Below are 17112 nucleotides of genomic sequence, written 5' to 3' on the forward strand. Positions count from 1 at the left end.
GTACAAATACTCATTAAAGCCAAGAGGTTTCAGAGCACCTGACTATTACAAGTATTACTGCTATCATCTGAAGTAGTGCAGGAGGCCAAACTGATCTCAGTGTTTCTACTGGGGAAACTGCTCCAACAGTTCCACTAACACAAAGAGGAAACAAAGCAGTATTAGGTAGTGTTCTCTACGAGGTCATTAACACATGTGCTTTGTGCGATGTGCAACAGAAATAAACCTTCAACAGAAAGATACAAGTTAACCCTTCAAGGCATAACTTTTTGGGCAAGACTAAGTGCAGAGATAAGCCTTCTCCCCTAACCAAAATGGCCAATTTTTTGTAACATGAGATGTTATCTTTTTGTCAAGCAAGATCTAGAACTTTGCCTGTTAGCTTGGGGGTCAGACTGAGCAGTCTTCCTAAATCTTCAGTCGAGGTCCATTTGTGAAGTCTAGCATCTGTCTGATTAGACAACACTATTAAATTTTAAGTACTAGAAACTTTGGAGGTGTTCAGCTACAGACTAAACTGGAAAACATGCACATAGCTCTTCTGGTCAGTGATCCCCTACATGGAAGGGGTCCAGTTGCCAACATCTCCCCAGAAATAATCTCACTTAATATTACTAATTTCATTCTCAAGGCCAGTATATTTACCATCACCCCATCATATCCAACCAATGGTTAATATGAAATCAGAGAGACATGCTGAGGCGCTTCCGGTTCATTTCCTGTACCTTGTCATGGATCCATTTATATTTTAGTGTCAGGAATTTGTTACTTACATTGACCTTGGGCTGTGATGGTAGAGTCCCACTTGCCTTCATGCTGCTGACTAATTTATTAAATGCAGACATATCTCCATCTTTCTTGAGCTGTCTGGAGCCAGCCACATTCAGGGCTTCCTCCATCTGCTGTGCCGTGAATGGAGCAGCATTTTTCCCCTCCTGGTCCATTTTCAGGCCTTTTAGCCCAGCTTCTACTTCTTCCACTGAAAGTACAACTCCTGAATGTGCTGAGAAGTGGAAGGGGAAGACAGTTAAACTAGGTGCTCACTTTACAAGCATATGCACCAGTGTATAGAAGGGGTGGAGGGGGGGGAGATCTGGTGATGTGTCATGAATATGTGAAGCTAGTTCTGGCTGTACCTTTGGTTTCAAGCCACTGTTTGAGCTACATTACAATATTCTCATTCAAATTAAAAATAACCTGAGCCATGAACAATTAGGCACGTAAGTCTTTACAAGCATCTTTAATTTTAGCTGAATTTTTTAAGTTCTTCTTTATCTTGAGACTTGGAAGTTTAGGAAGGGAAGACATTTCATTCTGCAGTTTTGACAGACAGTGAATTCTTAGCAGGAAGTACAGTCAGCAAATGTATTAGTGAGTTTTTTTAATACAGATTATTGTAGATTTAAATAAAGTCATTTGCTACTGTGTTACAAGTATGCATAGATTATAATTTATCTTATACTTCAGGAAACCAGACTTTTACAGCCATATAAGTGATGGCTATTGTTTGAAGAGAAAATACATACCTGGAAATATACACACTTTAGACAATCACATGATTGGAATTTGAACTGCATACGTTTTCAACCAGGCTTAAGTTTCCCAAAGAAAACTAAAGCCATTGTGGGTCATGGGAAAGATTTCTAGAAGTGCCAACAAAATAAGGAACAAGCATCAGTAAGTACTGCTTATTATTTTCTCCATATACCAGTGCCTGACATCCTTTGGTTATGCACGGATGTGAACAGATGGCAACATATATGGGTACCTTGAAGATTAAGGGAGGAAAAGATAGGAATATCCAATGGGTTTCTGTAAGAGATGCTGATCTGGAAAGTAGAAGACTTACTGGAAGTATGGCCATGAGACAGGAGAGGGACTTCTGACATGCACTACAGGGCATGAGGGAAAAAGGCTGAATGCTGGAGGAGAGACTAACCAACAGAGAGAAAACACCAATAATTTCTCAAGTGCTTGATTAGTATTTTGTCATTGGGGATCCCCATGTCAGGTACTTTGACATAAGAGTGAACAGAAGTCTGCTCCATAATCTGTATGTCTTTATCCTTGTTCTGTGATGAATATGTAACAATTAGAAGGCTTTTGTGGTAAAGGTAGAAGTCTGAGCAGAATTCTACATTCAGATTTAGTTCAATATTTGAAAGCCAAATTGGGGAGAGCTTTCCTCCAATGTTCACCAGGCACTTCCTGCTCCCCAAACTGGATGCTGGTCAGAAGTGTTTGCAATACTTTTGTTGGATGAATTCCTGTTCCTCCATATTTCCATCACTCATATCAGGCAGCATTTCAAGTTTTGCTTAGCACAGCAATTTAAAGTTTACATGGCAATACATGCTGCTTGCCAATACAATTGAAAGATTTGGCAATTAAACCTCAAGTTTCACAACAGTATGTGCACTTATGTTCTGTTTGCATATGCACATGCAACAGGCCCAATGAGCATGCAAATTGGCAATGTGTATGCATGCACTTAAACCTGTGCCTAGTTAAAACTGGCACTGAATCTACTATAATTAATATTGAAAAGGTTGTATCTGACTTCAGTAGAATAGAAGCACTATGGAAGGAAACAATTCCCTTCTTAATTAGATATTGGTTTAACATGGATACAATAATAAAAGTCAGTTCCAATCCGTGTAGCATTCCTACACTACTGGAGTTGTTTTCCCTAGTAGAGCTGCTTCTGAAAACGTGTTTATGAGCCACAATTCTTTGAAGACTTAAGTGAACTTTTAGACTATTGTGCCAGAAGTGTTGGTACAGTTCCCTGAAATGGTTTATGGGAAATTTTACCAGATATACCTGAAAAAGCTGCTCTGGGCCCGCATACACCTTAAATTCATTGGTCCCATTTTAGATACTGAGACTCCCAGGATCACTTTGTGATCCAGCATACAGGTACTTGGCAAAAAACTCATGGTGCAAGTTTTAGGAAGAGCTGCATAATAGGAATTCAAGTGTCAAGTAAGTTTAGGAATGCTGACATTTTACCACTGTCTAATGTGAAGACCAGTCTAGATGCCAGGAACAGTAAAGCTGGAAACTCATTTATACATCAAGATTTGCACAATCTTGATGTATTAAAGTAGCACAGGCTAATGAGCATGTTCATGATGAAAATCCTGCTGATGTCATCCTATGATTAGGATGGAAAGAGTCAGTGATGGAATCAACATAACTGAGATTTGTGGGCCAGTGGGTTTTCTGAAGTGTAAGTAAACTTGTAGTACTTCCTACTTCTGAACCTCAGTAATCAAGGTTTGCCAGATCAAGGCAAAAGGTTTTCCAGAATGCCACCACAGGAACTCCACAATATCTGAAGAGGCACTTACTGCTCTCTCTAAGCTTTTCCTTGTTGGCTGAAAGACTTGAGAGGAGAGGTTTTAAGTCCACTTTGGCTTTCTGTAGCATCTCAAGGATGTCCACTTTGTTTTCAGAATGGTCTTCCAATGGAATGGGAGCAAAGTAGTTTCCAGGGTTCTGGCCAGGGGAGAGAATTGCTTGCTCTAGACCTGAAACAGCAAAACCAGGAGCACTGCCACATCAATTTACCAACTAAATGTCTCAAGATGACTACATACTGGCTACTAAGCTTAATACTTCACTGAAAATCATGACTCTCACCCCCTGCCTGAGATCAGCTGGAAAATACAGTGAGAAGTGAGGAGATCTTTTGCAGATGAGACTAAAGCTGTACACTCCAGCTGCTTCCAAAAGGACATTTTTTGAATGATTAAACTGTGGAAAAGTTAATTACCGTATATTCTTATCTACCACGTTCTCACTGAAAGAATGCATAGGGAAAAATGTGGAGACATGAGTACAGAGATTAAATGACACTACAAAAGTTAGACAATTTTACCTGCTAGCCTCTCCAGTTCTTCATGTGGTGTGGATCTCAGGCTGCTAGAGTGACTTCCAGAACGACTAGGATTAGAGAACCACCTACTGAACCTGCTAGAAGACATCGAACCTTCCCCCAGCACATCTTCTATCATCTATATCATGGGGAAAAGAGAAAGTTTTAGACAAAAGTCTTAACAGAAGAAAGAATGGGAGGGTTTGAAAGATGGACACTTACTGTGTAACTTGTAAAATTCCTTTGCTGCTGCTGACCTGATGTTACACTCCCAGAATTTAGGATTTGAAGTAGGTTTTAAGCTATCATTTGTTTCCCCCCCTCCCAGAAGGGGTACCATATTTCTGTGTAACCAGTGTGCTGGTATAATCAATCATGCATTTTCTATCTGTACAAAATGAAGTCTGTTCCATATTTTATATTCTGAAACTCTGATTAAGCCATTATTGCAAATTCCACTTTACCAGAACAGCTGACAGATTAATATTCAATTGCCAGAATCTTCAGTCATTGGTCCAAAAATTAACTACTCTCCCAAGGGCTAACACTTGACTCCATGGCTCAATGACCTATGATGAGCACTCAGGTTATACGAGTTCAAGTGAAGAGGGGCCCACATAAAAATACAGTATCTTCTGCAGAAACAGGAGGTAAGCCTCAGTGAAGAAAGATACTCGAACACTTAGAAGTTGTTCTTCAGGAGAAGTAAAGGCATATTGACAAGACCCTGTATGGAAGCTTATACTACCACCTGTGTTCTACCATGTTGGTTATCCAATCACCTTCAGTTCTGTCAAATATTGTTTGCAGAAGTAGCAAACAGGAAGTACCTTACTCTAATGAAGAGAGAGCAGTAGAGAGTTCATTCATTCTTGGAGATTACTGACGGTCCGTTTAACAACTGAAGCTTTTTAGAAGCTAAACAGCCAAGTACAATTCCAACACTATTGTCAGTATAAGCCACTTTGTCAGTTCTACACTGGTTGCTAGAAGTAGTTCAGAAGCAGCGATATGTGGCAAGGGACCTTTTAAATATAAGCTAAAGCACTTCCATTTTGCAAGTTAATGCATATTTGACTGGTATAAAATTAATTTTTCAAAAAACTCTGCCAGAGTCCCAAGAGCATCAAGTTTATCCCAAGCAACCTTTACTGTCTCACAGTGTGGGACCTCATTCACGGTGTAGACAATGCTTTGTTGATTTAATTTCCTTGGTGTTTCATTCAGTCCAAGATGAGAAGAAACTCAATTCTTTGTCAGATGAGCCAAGCATGAAACCATTTACTTGTGGTTGGCATCTTGATTCCGTTTGATCATACATGTAAAGTTGAAAAAAGTTGAGCTGGAAGAACCTGAACAGTCTAACAGTTCTATAGAAAGGTATAATCTTTATCCATTTCATATACATCTATATGGTACAACTGGGAAAATAATGGTCACAAGAAAGCCTATGGACAGGACAACTGCTAATAGGTGGAATAGCTTTTCGAGCACAACATTGTGCATAAGACTCTAAATTTTTAGGTAGTTGGAAAACTGAAATACTAGTTTTCCTACTACGTGGTCACTGAATCAGCCACTGAAGTTTCTGCCTTTGAACAAAAACAAAAACAGGCATCATCCTGAAAGCTCACAAACCAGACAGACAATCTGGTTTGTCACCACCCCTATAGACTTAAAATTCCTGTCCTCTGTTAAGTTTGATGCACCATTAAGAACATTTGAAGGCCTTCCCGTACATTATACTAGAAAGTTACCTTTATAACAAAGTAGGTAACTGTTTCAGAGTAAAGTAGGTAAGTATATTCTGTAGGTATATTGAAATCTAGCAATAAAGTTGGTTCCCACCACACAAAACATTAAGCCAGGACTCAATTTTCAAGCCCCAGTGTTTGCATTTTGCAGCCTAATCACTCACTTCCTTATTTAGGATAATTTGTTTCAATAATTCCACTTCCAAGTAAACAAATTTCTACTCCCCCTCCCCAGTGAAAACCACCACTTGCTCACTATCCCTTTCAAATCCTTCTGTAACATTACCTGATCTAATTCTGACCAGTGAATTGGGATTGAAAAATAATTGTTCCTCCTCCCTAGGAGTTTAGTTGGCTCAATGCTGGGAGGGTCAGAGATAAATATGGATGTGTAATTTCTACTATTACTAGCCTCTTATGAAGTAGCATTTCAGCCTATTACTTATTTTGTCCTTAAGTCACAAGAACTAGTTCATTCACAGTGACTGAGGGAAAGGCAACTTGTAACGAAATGGGCCAGTTGCAGTTTATGACTTTCTAGAGACAGTTATGGAAGAGGATTTTGCCAGTCTATAGACAAGATATTGGACCATGATTCGCAGGCCAAGTCTACTTGTCACTGCAGCCTCTGTCTGTCAAAAGCCAAAATAAAGTCCATCAGTACACAAGAACTAGGGGGCTACCAAATGAAATAGGCAGCAGGTTTTAACAAACAAAAGTATTCAGACAATGCAGTCAACCTGTGGAACTCTTTGCCAGAGGCTGTTGTGAAGGCCAAGACTAACAGGATTAAAAACAAATAAACCCCCAACAACTAAATAAATTCATGGAGGATAGGTACACCAATGGACCTATTAGCCAGGATGGGAAGGGATGGTGTCCCTAGCCTGTTTGCCAGAAGCTGGGAACGAGTGACAGGGAATGGATCACTTAATGATTACCCGTTCTGTTCTTGCATTGGCCACTGTCAGAAGACAGGATATTGGGCTAGATGGACCTTTGGTCTGACCCAGTATGGCTGTTCTTATGTTCTAAGTGATTCAGTATTGAAACTGTTAACAGTTGACTTCCATTTGCACCACAAGTTGTGTCTTTCAAAATTGATTTAGTGACCAATTACAGTTTATGGACCTCAGCAACATAGCATCTATCAAAACCTCTCTACTTGTTTTGTCAGTCCATTATCAAAATGCAGTAACTACTCCAGATTTTCTTATAGAAAGGAATCTAGTTCTAGTTAAGTGAAGATTTTCTAGAACCACAGGGCAGGCTAATGCTATTGGCACAGCTTCATACTCCTTCAGCCTATAATCTGACACTTATTACTTTTGGTATCCATCCTTCTACCTCCCATAGGGGCTTGGTTAGTTGCATTTTATAGGGAACAGTGCCTCTGGACATTCCTTATAAGATGAAGCCATGTTGGCCCATAAGCCCTGTCAACTAAGTATGAGACATATTCCCATGTCAGTTTATCCATAATACTACCCAACATCTGCTATATAATCCATTAACTGGATTCAATTTGAATCAATCTTCAAAGGCTGATTTTAACAGGCTCTTCCTTTACTGTACAAATTTTCAGAGGTTGTCTGCCTCTTATTCTGAAGTGTTTGAGAATCCATGATTAAGATGGATATATTCTAATAGACTAGAAAAATGAGACAGTGAGTTATATTTTTAACCCAAGTACAGTGTCTTAAGGAAATCCAACCAAAAAAGTTGATGGGAAATCTTTAGCTCCACCATAACCATTCCCTGCAAATACAGTGTTCTGGAACTCCTAGAAAAGAGATCCATAATATTAACTCATGCAACCTTTACCAAAAGGGTGAGAAAAAAGGAATTAAGTTGTGCCACATATTAAGTGCTTCTTTTAAGCCCAGATAGAAATAGTAATCCAAGAAGGAAAAGCCATTTTAGAAGCAAAATCTTAATGTTTTACTAAATGGGCTATAATATGGACTTCATTTGACAAAATCAGGATGAGAAAGTTTCTCCAAATCTTGAATATTCACTGTTTAAAGCGTCAGTATTTACAAGGACCAAGAAACTTTTCCATAACAAAAAAAAGTAATTTTAGTTCAGAAAAAAACAGTAGTAGCTAAAGATGGTGCTTCTGCCACACGTACATACCTGGCCTAAAACCTCACTCACCGAAGCCAAACCAGGAACACTCTTATCCAGGTTAAAGAACTCATTGAAGTCAAACTCTCCTGGAGCTGGTTCTTGTAGAACTGCTTCCCTGGGAACTTCCTGATCTGCTGCAGTTTCATGGGCAAGGACAGACTGCACTTCATCCTCTTCTGCCACTCCACCATTGCATTCTATTCCTTTGAGAATAAAAGTACGTAGTTAATTGCTCCCAATTAAGAGACCAGAGAATTATCATCTACTGGTTAATCCATAGGATTGGGGTTCAGATGTGGCTTTTGTTCCAGACTTTGATCTTGCTAACTGCATGAATTTAACCCAATTTATGCTGCAATCAGTACCCAAAGAGCACAAATAGGAATTGGGACTCATTGTGCAAAGTAAGCTTTGTACAGATACAAGAATCCCTGACATTAAGATCTTAGAATTGGTTTCACCTACTTCAATCACTATATAAATGAGGTACAAATCCTATTTTTAAACAGCTTTACTGAATTGCCACAAGCTGTCTCTCTCAGGTGTCCCCATGAGCCTGCTGCATCATTGCTACTTATGTATCTACTTCTTTACCCTGCCTACTCCACAGAAATAGACAAAAGCCAAAAACACAGCCAGATGTTTGTTACTGAAAGTGTCCACAAGTTGTGTGGCCTCTTCAGCCCACTGCACTATGCTGGCAACTGCCACTCCTTGTCTGAGGTGGGGGAAGATAAGCTCCTGCTGCTTTTCTCCCTCCAGGGAGGGCCATTCCTGTAAGGGCAAGCATCATCTGGACTGGCATCTGCCATGATTATAAATATTCTATTTAGGTATTTATGGTCCCATCATTGGGATAACAACCAAGAACCTCTCAAATATTTTCTGAGAGTCCACCAAACGAAAAAGTTATTGGTTTATAGACTATTGTACAACATCTGAGACTTATATGCCTTACAGGAGTGCTCTGAAGAAGCAGTAGTGTGTGTAGTGCTGTCAAATGCATAAGTATCATATAGTAATTAGAAAAATCTCCTATGGATCTTTAAAGTTGACTGTGTCCCTTTCAGAGCTGCAATAATCCTATTCTATCGAAGGTTAGAAGACATGATTTCCTCCCACCGTTCAGTCATGTCTACAGTTTAGTTCTCTGAGTTAATTATGGCTATGTGGTTTGCTAGAGAAGTTAGCACAGAGTTGTAAGGAGTTTATTATTTACTTCAGGCATGTTTAGGAAGTCCTCAGGTCTCTACAAGGCCACCACTGTGGGCCTGGCATTTTGCTATGAAGTACACTTTATTAAAGCAGCATGCCCAGTGCTCCTGCTAGGAAAGGATAATGAATACTGCTGTTCCAACCTCACTACCATGGCAGCCTTCTCAGATTTGTGTGATGCTTCCAAGGTTGCTTCTTCAACCAAAGCAATATCTAAGGACTAGAGAGCAAAGCCAGATGTAGTCCAGGTGGTAGAATGCATACTATCCCAAAGGATCACCAGGCAAAGGTATTACTGTAAGAATCTTACAATCTTCTCCCCCTTGAGAGGTTGTACATTAGTTACCTCATGACCACCACCACATTATGACACTCCCAGATTTGCCAGAAGGTTATGTTATTTTTACAGCAAAAATGATAGTTAGAACTGGCCTTAAGTTCTGTCCTTCAGAATGATCAGAAGCCAAGTCATAGGATGCACATTTTCCAACCCATATAGTTTATCATTACTCAATGAAGGACTGAGGTTTTTGGGAAGTGTGAATACAGTTGCAGCCCTCAATGCTGCCAAGTTAAAAATCCAAGACTGCTACATTTGATTTAGTTTTCCTATCTATATACCCATTAGCAAGGCTACAATGATGTCATGGAGGTCACGGTTCCAGAGACCCCCTCCAGGGTCCCCCATCCCCAGCTGATGTATGGTGCTGGACCCTCCTCATTTTGTCAGGGACAGGTCATGGGCTGTCTGAATTTTGGTTTATTGCCCATGACCTGTCCATAATTTAATAGGTAAGGCTACAATTTGTCATGACTATTTTTAGTATTACCAGACAAAGTTTGCCTTCTAGCTTTAAGTCCAAGAGAACTCCTCTTGCCATTCCAATTTGCTTGTTACATACCTTCCTTCAGAGAGGTTGTGCGTCGTCTTGTTCGTTTTCGTCCTTTATGATCTTCCTCTAATATTTTATCATCAAATCCAGTGAGCTCAATGGTTTCAGACTGACTTGTAGGTCCAGCAGAGAACCACTCTGGCTCTTCCTCAGTGTAGGAATCATTTCTTCTACGTTCCCCAAAGACACGTTTACTATCCCCAAATTCCCTCTGAAGTTGGTAGTTATAGCATGGAGAAGGAAATCAGAAAAAAGAAAGGTAATTTGTATGTTTCTCAAGAGTTTGTTTTCTTCCTGTTGGTTTACAAGCAACAGTTCTATTTTAAATGTTTGCAGACTAGAGAAATTGTAGATAGAATGAACCTATGAGATCTTTTAATGCATCTCCCTGCCAATGGAATCAGTATGCTTTTTAGCACTCTATCCAATTTTAAGTAGATCAGTGAGCTTCTGCTACTTAAAAGCAAGATCTATTAGTTTGTAAACTGTATACAATTGAACTTAAGTCCTATCACCTACTCTTAATTCTCATACTCCTACTTAGGATAACTATTTAGAACTCTTCCCTGACCTGTACCCCATGGTATTTATACAGATGTTCAAAAAAGAGTATACACAGTAACATTCCCCTAGTATGTTTTGATGAGTTATATGTTTAGTTCTTATTCTCCATCCCCTAATCATTTGTTGCTCTTGTCAACATACTTCTGGTAATGAGGTACTTTGTCTGGCCCTAGTAGTGTGACTATAGCTCATCTAACTATTCACTTTGCAGCAACATACTTCGACGCCCTAAAATTGTGTGGCTTTTTTGCTAGATTTGAATCAGAGTGATTCAAGTCAACCATTTAAATCAGCAAGCAGGAAACCTGGATTTAAATCAATTTTAAAGAACAGAAAAACAGGATTAGTTTCTTTATGAAAGAACAGTTGATTCTCATTGGTTGGTAACCATTAATATGCTGATTTGCAACTATATATAGCTTCTGCACTAAATTTGGTATCTAAACACCACATTTATTTTGTTAGAAAACAGTACATCATTTATTTATTAGATAAAGAATTTTCCTGGTGATTTGTATTAAGCTGTATTTGGATGGAAATTAAAATGCTGGTTTTATGCTTAATTGAATTTATAAAGCAAAGCTCAAGTGTGCTGATACACAATCAAAGTTTATCCAAACATGTTTTGCATTTAAAACTGATTTATTAAACAATGGAAATATGATCTTTAGTTAACAAATTGAACAGCTTGTTTTTGGTTACTATCTCCTTTAACATTTTCTAACTAGTAAATTGTATCCTCTGACACCCAGATTTTATCCATAGATTGGGAGAGAAAAAAAACACAAGCTTTCCTGCTTTTTCAACTCGCCATAACTTGGAGCCAACTAGTCATTCAACTGAACTACCTGAATAAACTCAAGGTGTTCTCTGAATCTTCATAAGCTCCTATGGTCAAAAGCTGATTTAGCACTTCAAACAAACTGGTTCCAGATGCTTACCCAGCAAGTTCCACCAGTCCAGCATTTCTACTTCCTTTAAAGCTTGGCAGCAACCATGCTTATTTTTTATTTAACTTAAAATGATTGGTAAGTTTAAACCTTAAGTTAAGTTGCCTTTTTCAAATTAACTAGGTTTATTTAAAAAAGTTTTTTTAAATCCACCCTGTTTGTTACCACATTACAATGCAAACTTGTTCCCCAGATATGTTAGTTTGTATTCCCCACTTTCAAGGAGAATGTTTTCTGCCCATTTTTCATGGCTCTGGGCCTTTGTATTACTTGTGTCAGCTGTATTTGCAACATCACCCAATTTAGTATTGCAGAATCATTAAACACATTCTCTCAAACCAATGAGAGCACTAGACCTAATCTAGATTCCCGTGATACTTTACAATTCCATATAGTTATCTTTTATCCTACTTAAGAGAATACATTCAATCAAATGCACAAGAACATTTAGTGAAGCTGAAAGGCAGCAAATTTAACAGCCAAAAGAAAATGCTTTTCCACACAATGAACAGTTAGCTCAGGGATGGCCAACCTGTGGCTCGGAGCTGCATGCTGCTCTCCGGAAGTTAATATGTGGCTCCTTGTATGAGCATGAGTTCCACAGGCTAAGATACCATGGAGGTAAAGAGCTTAACAGGACTGGACACCTATATTAATATCCACAGTTGCTCTAAGGATTAAAACCAAGTTTTGGAAGATATATACACTGTTCATATTTCAGGGCACAAGTCACTTCCTAATGGTGGGTAAGAAACTTAGCTTCCAATTAAATTATGAAATGGATTTCTTAAAGAGAACTATGGCAAGAGAGCATGTCACCTTCTACAGACAAGAAAAAATTCTGTTCAAGACACATTAACTCAGCTTTCTGATAACAATATACACTAGGCAGGGTTCTACTCTGATGGAGCAAGAACTGTCAAACTTTTGGGGTACCAGAACTACCAAAAATTCCTGAGTCGTCTGTTTCACTCACTCAGGTTATTGCCATAAAAGTTACCACCATCTAACAGCTGTAAAAAGGAAGCTTAAAATCAAGCTCATCTAGTAGATGGATAATACAACACCAGAAGCCACCACAGTTGATCTCCTCATTTGAAAGACCAGGGATTGAGACCACCCCATCATTAAATTTATTATGAAAACAGTCATGAGAACAAACCCTGAAACGCTTGTCTTTGTAGTCCCTTTCACGATCTCTGTCCCTTGTGTCTCTAGAATCACGCATGTCCTTTTCACCACCCCGGTGGTCTTTATCAAAATTGCGGGCAGAGATGATTCTTCCACTTCCAATCCTACGTCCACCAACAACACGAACACCATCATTCTCCTTCTCCAAAGGGCTCCCTGCTCGACGTGAGCTGACAGCTGCAGTCACATGGCAGCCTCCTCCAAAGCTCCGCCTTTGGGGACTTAGGACTACATCCAAATCATCTTCTTTCACCCGCTCCCTAGGATCTGCAGATTGCAAGAGTAGTATTCTAGAGAAGCTGTGTTATTTTGAGAACAGATTAACATGAAAGCTGGACAAGTAGCCAGTGGCATTACAGAGCCCATTTGTAAAACACTGGAATATACTCCAGTTTTAGCTACAAGTACTTGAAAATGGATGTTTCTTCCCCATACCTAGAGAAACACAAAGTGTTTAAGTTAAAATGGTTTATATCTAATTCATGTCTATAAAGCCATAAATCATTTTCAAGTGGTTCCTTGCTTGAATCTAACCTCAAAGTACTGCCACAAAAAGCATGAGGAGAAGTGAAACATTATAATTTATCATATTGATGGAATGATATCCAAAAAGATCAACGCAAAACTAGAATATGGAGGGGTTTTATTAATTTAGACAGACATTGAGGAATTACTGCCTTTAATGCCCTAGCCAAGTTTGAGGCCTTAACTTCAAACACAGTTACAGGGAAATCCAATAGTGTATTTCCACTAGTAAAAGCACTAGAATAGACCAGCAGCTGGTGCTTTATTTGTGTGTGTGGGGGGGGGGGGGAAGGAGGGAACAGAACAAGGTAATTACACAGTGATAAGAATACTAGTGGCCAGTCTACACTAGCACTCCCACTGTTGCTAAAGCAACTGAGATTTTGCTGAAGTTGTAGTTTTAGACCTCTTTCCTTCAGGATTATATCTAACACTTCCCTCATTCAGTTTTATACCACCACTGTAAACCATGAGGGAATAATTTTACTACTATCCTAGGTTCTTATTGAGCACCCCATATTGTAAAAATGGTGCACTCACCAACTATCCTGCGCATGAGAGAAGTCCGGTCTGAATCCAAGTCTTTTTTGAACCCTTCCACTGGTGAGGTTCGCCCTGAACTTGGGTACAGAGATGCATGCCATTTCTCAGGGTCCCACACTCCGTCACTAGGAAAATAAAATTACAAAACCCTTTTTAAAGAAAGTGCTCACTTTAACAAAGACAAGATGTACTTTAAGCCACTAATCCATTACAGTAATACTTAAGCGAGAAGGGTTGCACTCAGACTAGTGATCTGTGTTTCTGACGTTTCCTACCTCAAACTGGTCCATTTACATGGTATTCTAGATATCTTTATGAAGGTAGCAAAATGTGGAAGAGTTCATCAAATATCAGTATAAAGATAACACAAGATATGCAAAGTTGTATGAAACATCGAGTTCACACTTGACAGTTCCATCCCCAATTTATCTTCCAAGAATAAGATTTGTTCTCTTCCAATCTTGTTGTGTTAACAGGGCTTCCTTTCACACCAATTACAATTTTGTCATTTGCCTATGAGGCAGGTTAAGACACTAATCTGACCACTATACAGATTCTTCTTGTAGCATGAATGATTTGCTCAAGCCAGAAATTCATGTGCCTTCAATCTTAAAGTGAAGGAAATGAGAAATCAAAGTTGCCATAACAACTCATGCTATATGTTGCCAAGAAATCGGTAAAAATTGTTTATGCACCATGTCAACATACACAGGAGTAGTATAGATACCAGCTATAGAGCTGAAGATACTTTGCTCAGACTACCCCACACTACATCTATTTTCTGAAAGGCATTAGCTTAAAACAAGCCTTGGTAGGGGACTTAAGATAAACATAGTTTTAAAAGTACTTTAAGGATTTTTCTTGTGGAATTTTTAAAAAGATTATCCAGTTAAATATAGTCAAGTTTATTTTAAGACCAGAACATACCTGTCATATTTTTCAGAAAGACATGAAGGCCTCTGTTTAGAGTGGGGACGCTCTTTAATATCCAAGAGTTCTTCCTAGAAAGGAAAAGATGCAAGTTAGTTCTGACTCTCACTTGGATAGGATATAAACAGAAAGCAAAAAACTTGTTCCAAAGCATACAGGTTTATTTAAATATCATAGATGAAGTTAACTAATCTGAATGGTTTTCCCAAACTATTGATCTGTTTTTTGTTCAAAGTACAATTCAATTATTACTGCAATACTTGAAAGATTCTACCAACAGGTCTATTTTGGGTACTTGTAGGATTTGCTATTAGTGTCAATTTGAAGCAAGACAATGTAGAAATACCAATTGCTGTGCTGTTTCTTCACATAAACCTTTAAGTTATACTATATACATCAAGAATCAATACAGATCTGTCTTAGAAGTTTCACTGGAATTTAAGGGTTCTCTGCCTATTGACACAAGTGATAGCTTAGTATTCCAGAAAAGCAACATTAGACAGATATCAGGCAGATGGCATTCCCATCCCATAACATTAGGTTTGGTGACAGATTCAGTTTGATCAAGAGCAACAACAAGCTGCTTTGTCTCGATGCTGGGGCAGGCTTGAGTGAAATGAGATTGTTGAAAGGGATTGTCAGAAATTTAAGCATTAGGTTGTACAATGTTGCCACAAGCCAATCCAATGGGAACTCTTTCAAATTGCTTATCCTTTGAGAGACCATGCCTTTCTGACCATTATGATGCTGACTGAACAAATTGTTCAGAGAACTGAGTTTAACGTGAAGAGTTGAAGCAGAGGATTCAGAGCTATTTTAAAACCAATTATGCGCTATTGATGCTAGGAGCAAATAAGTCACATCCCATGGTAATGCAAAAAATTAGAGTTTGGAACATACAAATTCAAAGTTAATGAAGACAGAAGCAGTGGTAGTGAAACTTCATTAATTGCAAGAAACTCTAAGACTTAAATTTTTAAGTGGACCAGAAATTTATTTAGGAGATAAAAATCCTTGAATAATTCGAGGCCAGTTATACCCCTCTGCTGAAGCACATTAAAAGGATTTAAAAAATGGCACAAATCCTGAACCGATACAGGATACACTGTGTAAGCTGCATCCAACACTATGGGGCTATTCTGACATGGGTGCCATAGGATTGACATGGCCTGAGAGGTCAAGAGGAGCTCTTTTTACTAGTTAAACTTTTGAAAGCTAATTGGCAAGTAGATAGTTTACTCTGAAAAAAGGGAGAGAGTGTCACAATGAATTAAAATACTACATATTCTGGAATCCCAAAGCTGTTCTAAACCACATTTGAGAATAGTGAATGAAGAATCCTTGCCTTCAGATGTTTAGCATTGAATGTCTGAAAGAAAACTAATGCTAAAAAATCCTAAAGGATGGACTGAGTGCATCACCAGTCAATTTACAAATAATTTTTACTCATTCAGTTACTGGGCAATTCCCCAGCTTCCACATAAAATTTCAAGTCATGGTGCTGTATACCAGCTAAAAATAAAGTTAAGTTTTTAGCCTATTACTTTTCAAATGTTTAATTACTGCAATGTTTAAGTTTAGTTGTGAAATGTGTGAAAACAGCTATTCCAGTCACACAGGGGTAGATTAGTATCTAAACTTAGAGGTATGGTTTTACTCAGCCAGAAACAAGGTTACAGTGGACATGAGATGCCTTTCCTTCACGTGGAGCTACAACTTGTTTCCAGGTTCTCCCATATTTTCTTAGTTGCAGCATGTTGTGAAACTTGTGTTACTACAGCAAGTACAGTACTACATAAGTAAGTGTTTTTATAAAAGCTTTGCAAAATTTTACTCCTTTACCTGCTGGGGAAAATATTAGTATCATCAGTGATTGTAAAAAGGCAGGAAAGTAATTGTCATGCTAGGTTTACAGTTATGTTAAAATTTGATGTTCGAAGTGCTGTGAAAATATTTACTAAACAATTAGTCACTCTTGTGAAGCAGACAAGCTTTATCCCAATGTTATGATTAAATGGAGGCAGAGCAGTGAGTAAAATTCGGAAGCCCTTAACCTAAACCTGGTCATTCCTCTAAACCAGAGGGGGGCAAACTGGCCCTTGGGCCACATCTAGCCTGCAGGACCCTTCCCTCTGGGCCCTGAGCTCCTGCCAGGGAGTGGGGTCAGGACAGGCTTGCAGAGGAGCCAGCCCAACACCCTGCAGCATGATGAGCGGGGCAGAGGCTAGCCCCGACCCCTCCCTCCCAGTCACAGTCCCCCCCAGCCCCTGGGCAGTGTGGCTGCAGCTCTGGCCAGCACAACTATAGCGCGGCCAGACCTGGTGCTCCAGGGCAGCGCAGTCAGGAGGAGTTGGCCGGGGGGGGGGGGGGGGGGGCGGAGGAGAAGGAAGAAGGCGAGGAGCAAGGGGGTGGTCAAGGGGCCTGGACCCTGCTGCCGGGGACAGAGGTAGAGCAACCGCAATTCCCCCCCCCCCCAAATGCTTGGCCCCTGTCCCCAGCAGAAAAGCCCAGACAGGGAGTGAGCTCTGCCTGACTGC

At 39.4% G+C, this 17112-nt stretch overlaps 1 protein-coding gene across 3 annotated transcripts in view; it reads right to left on the reverse strand.

Moving 5' to 3' along the window:
- Nucleotides 1-17112, reverse strand: part of EIF4ENIF1 (eukaryotic translation initiation factor 4E nuclear import factor 1) — a 35132-nt gene that overhangs the window by 12500 nt on the left and 5520 nt on the right. Inside the window, exons 3-10 of one of the 3 annotated variants that reach the window (XM_048821098.2) lie at nt 14573-14646; nt 13643-13770; nt 12549-12844; nt 9882-10083; nt 7792-7967; nt 3884-4019; nt 3354-3533; nt 774-1003 (exon numbers count right to left, since the gene is read on the reverse strand). In XM_048821098.2, coding sequence (XP_048677055.2) covers nt 774-1003; nt 3354-3533; nt 3884-4019; nt 7792-7967; nt 9882-10083; nt 12549-12844; nt 13643-13770; nt 14573-14646 — 1422 coding nt within the window. Of the gene's footprint in view, nt 1-773; nt 1004-3353; nt 3534-3883; nt 4020-7770; nt 7968-9881; nt 10084-12548; nt 12845-13642; nt 13771-14572; nt 14647-17112 lie in introns of all 3 variants that reach the window. The other 2 variants (XM_048821096.2, XM_048821099.2) reach the window with 2 other exon arrangements.

This window comes from Caretta caretta, chromosome 15 (assembly GCF_965140235.1).
Source record: "Caretta caretta isolate rCarCar2 chromosome 15, rCarCar1.hap1, whole genome shotgun sequence".
NCBI classification, from domain to species: domain Eukaryota; kingdom Metazoa; phylum Chordata; order Testudines; family Cheloniidae; genus Caretta; species Caretta caretta.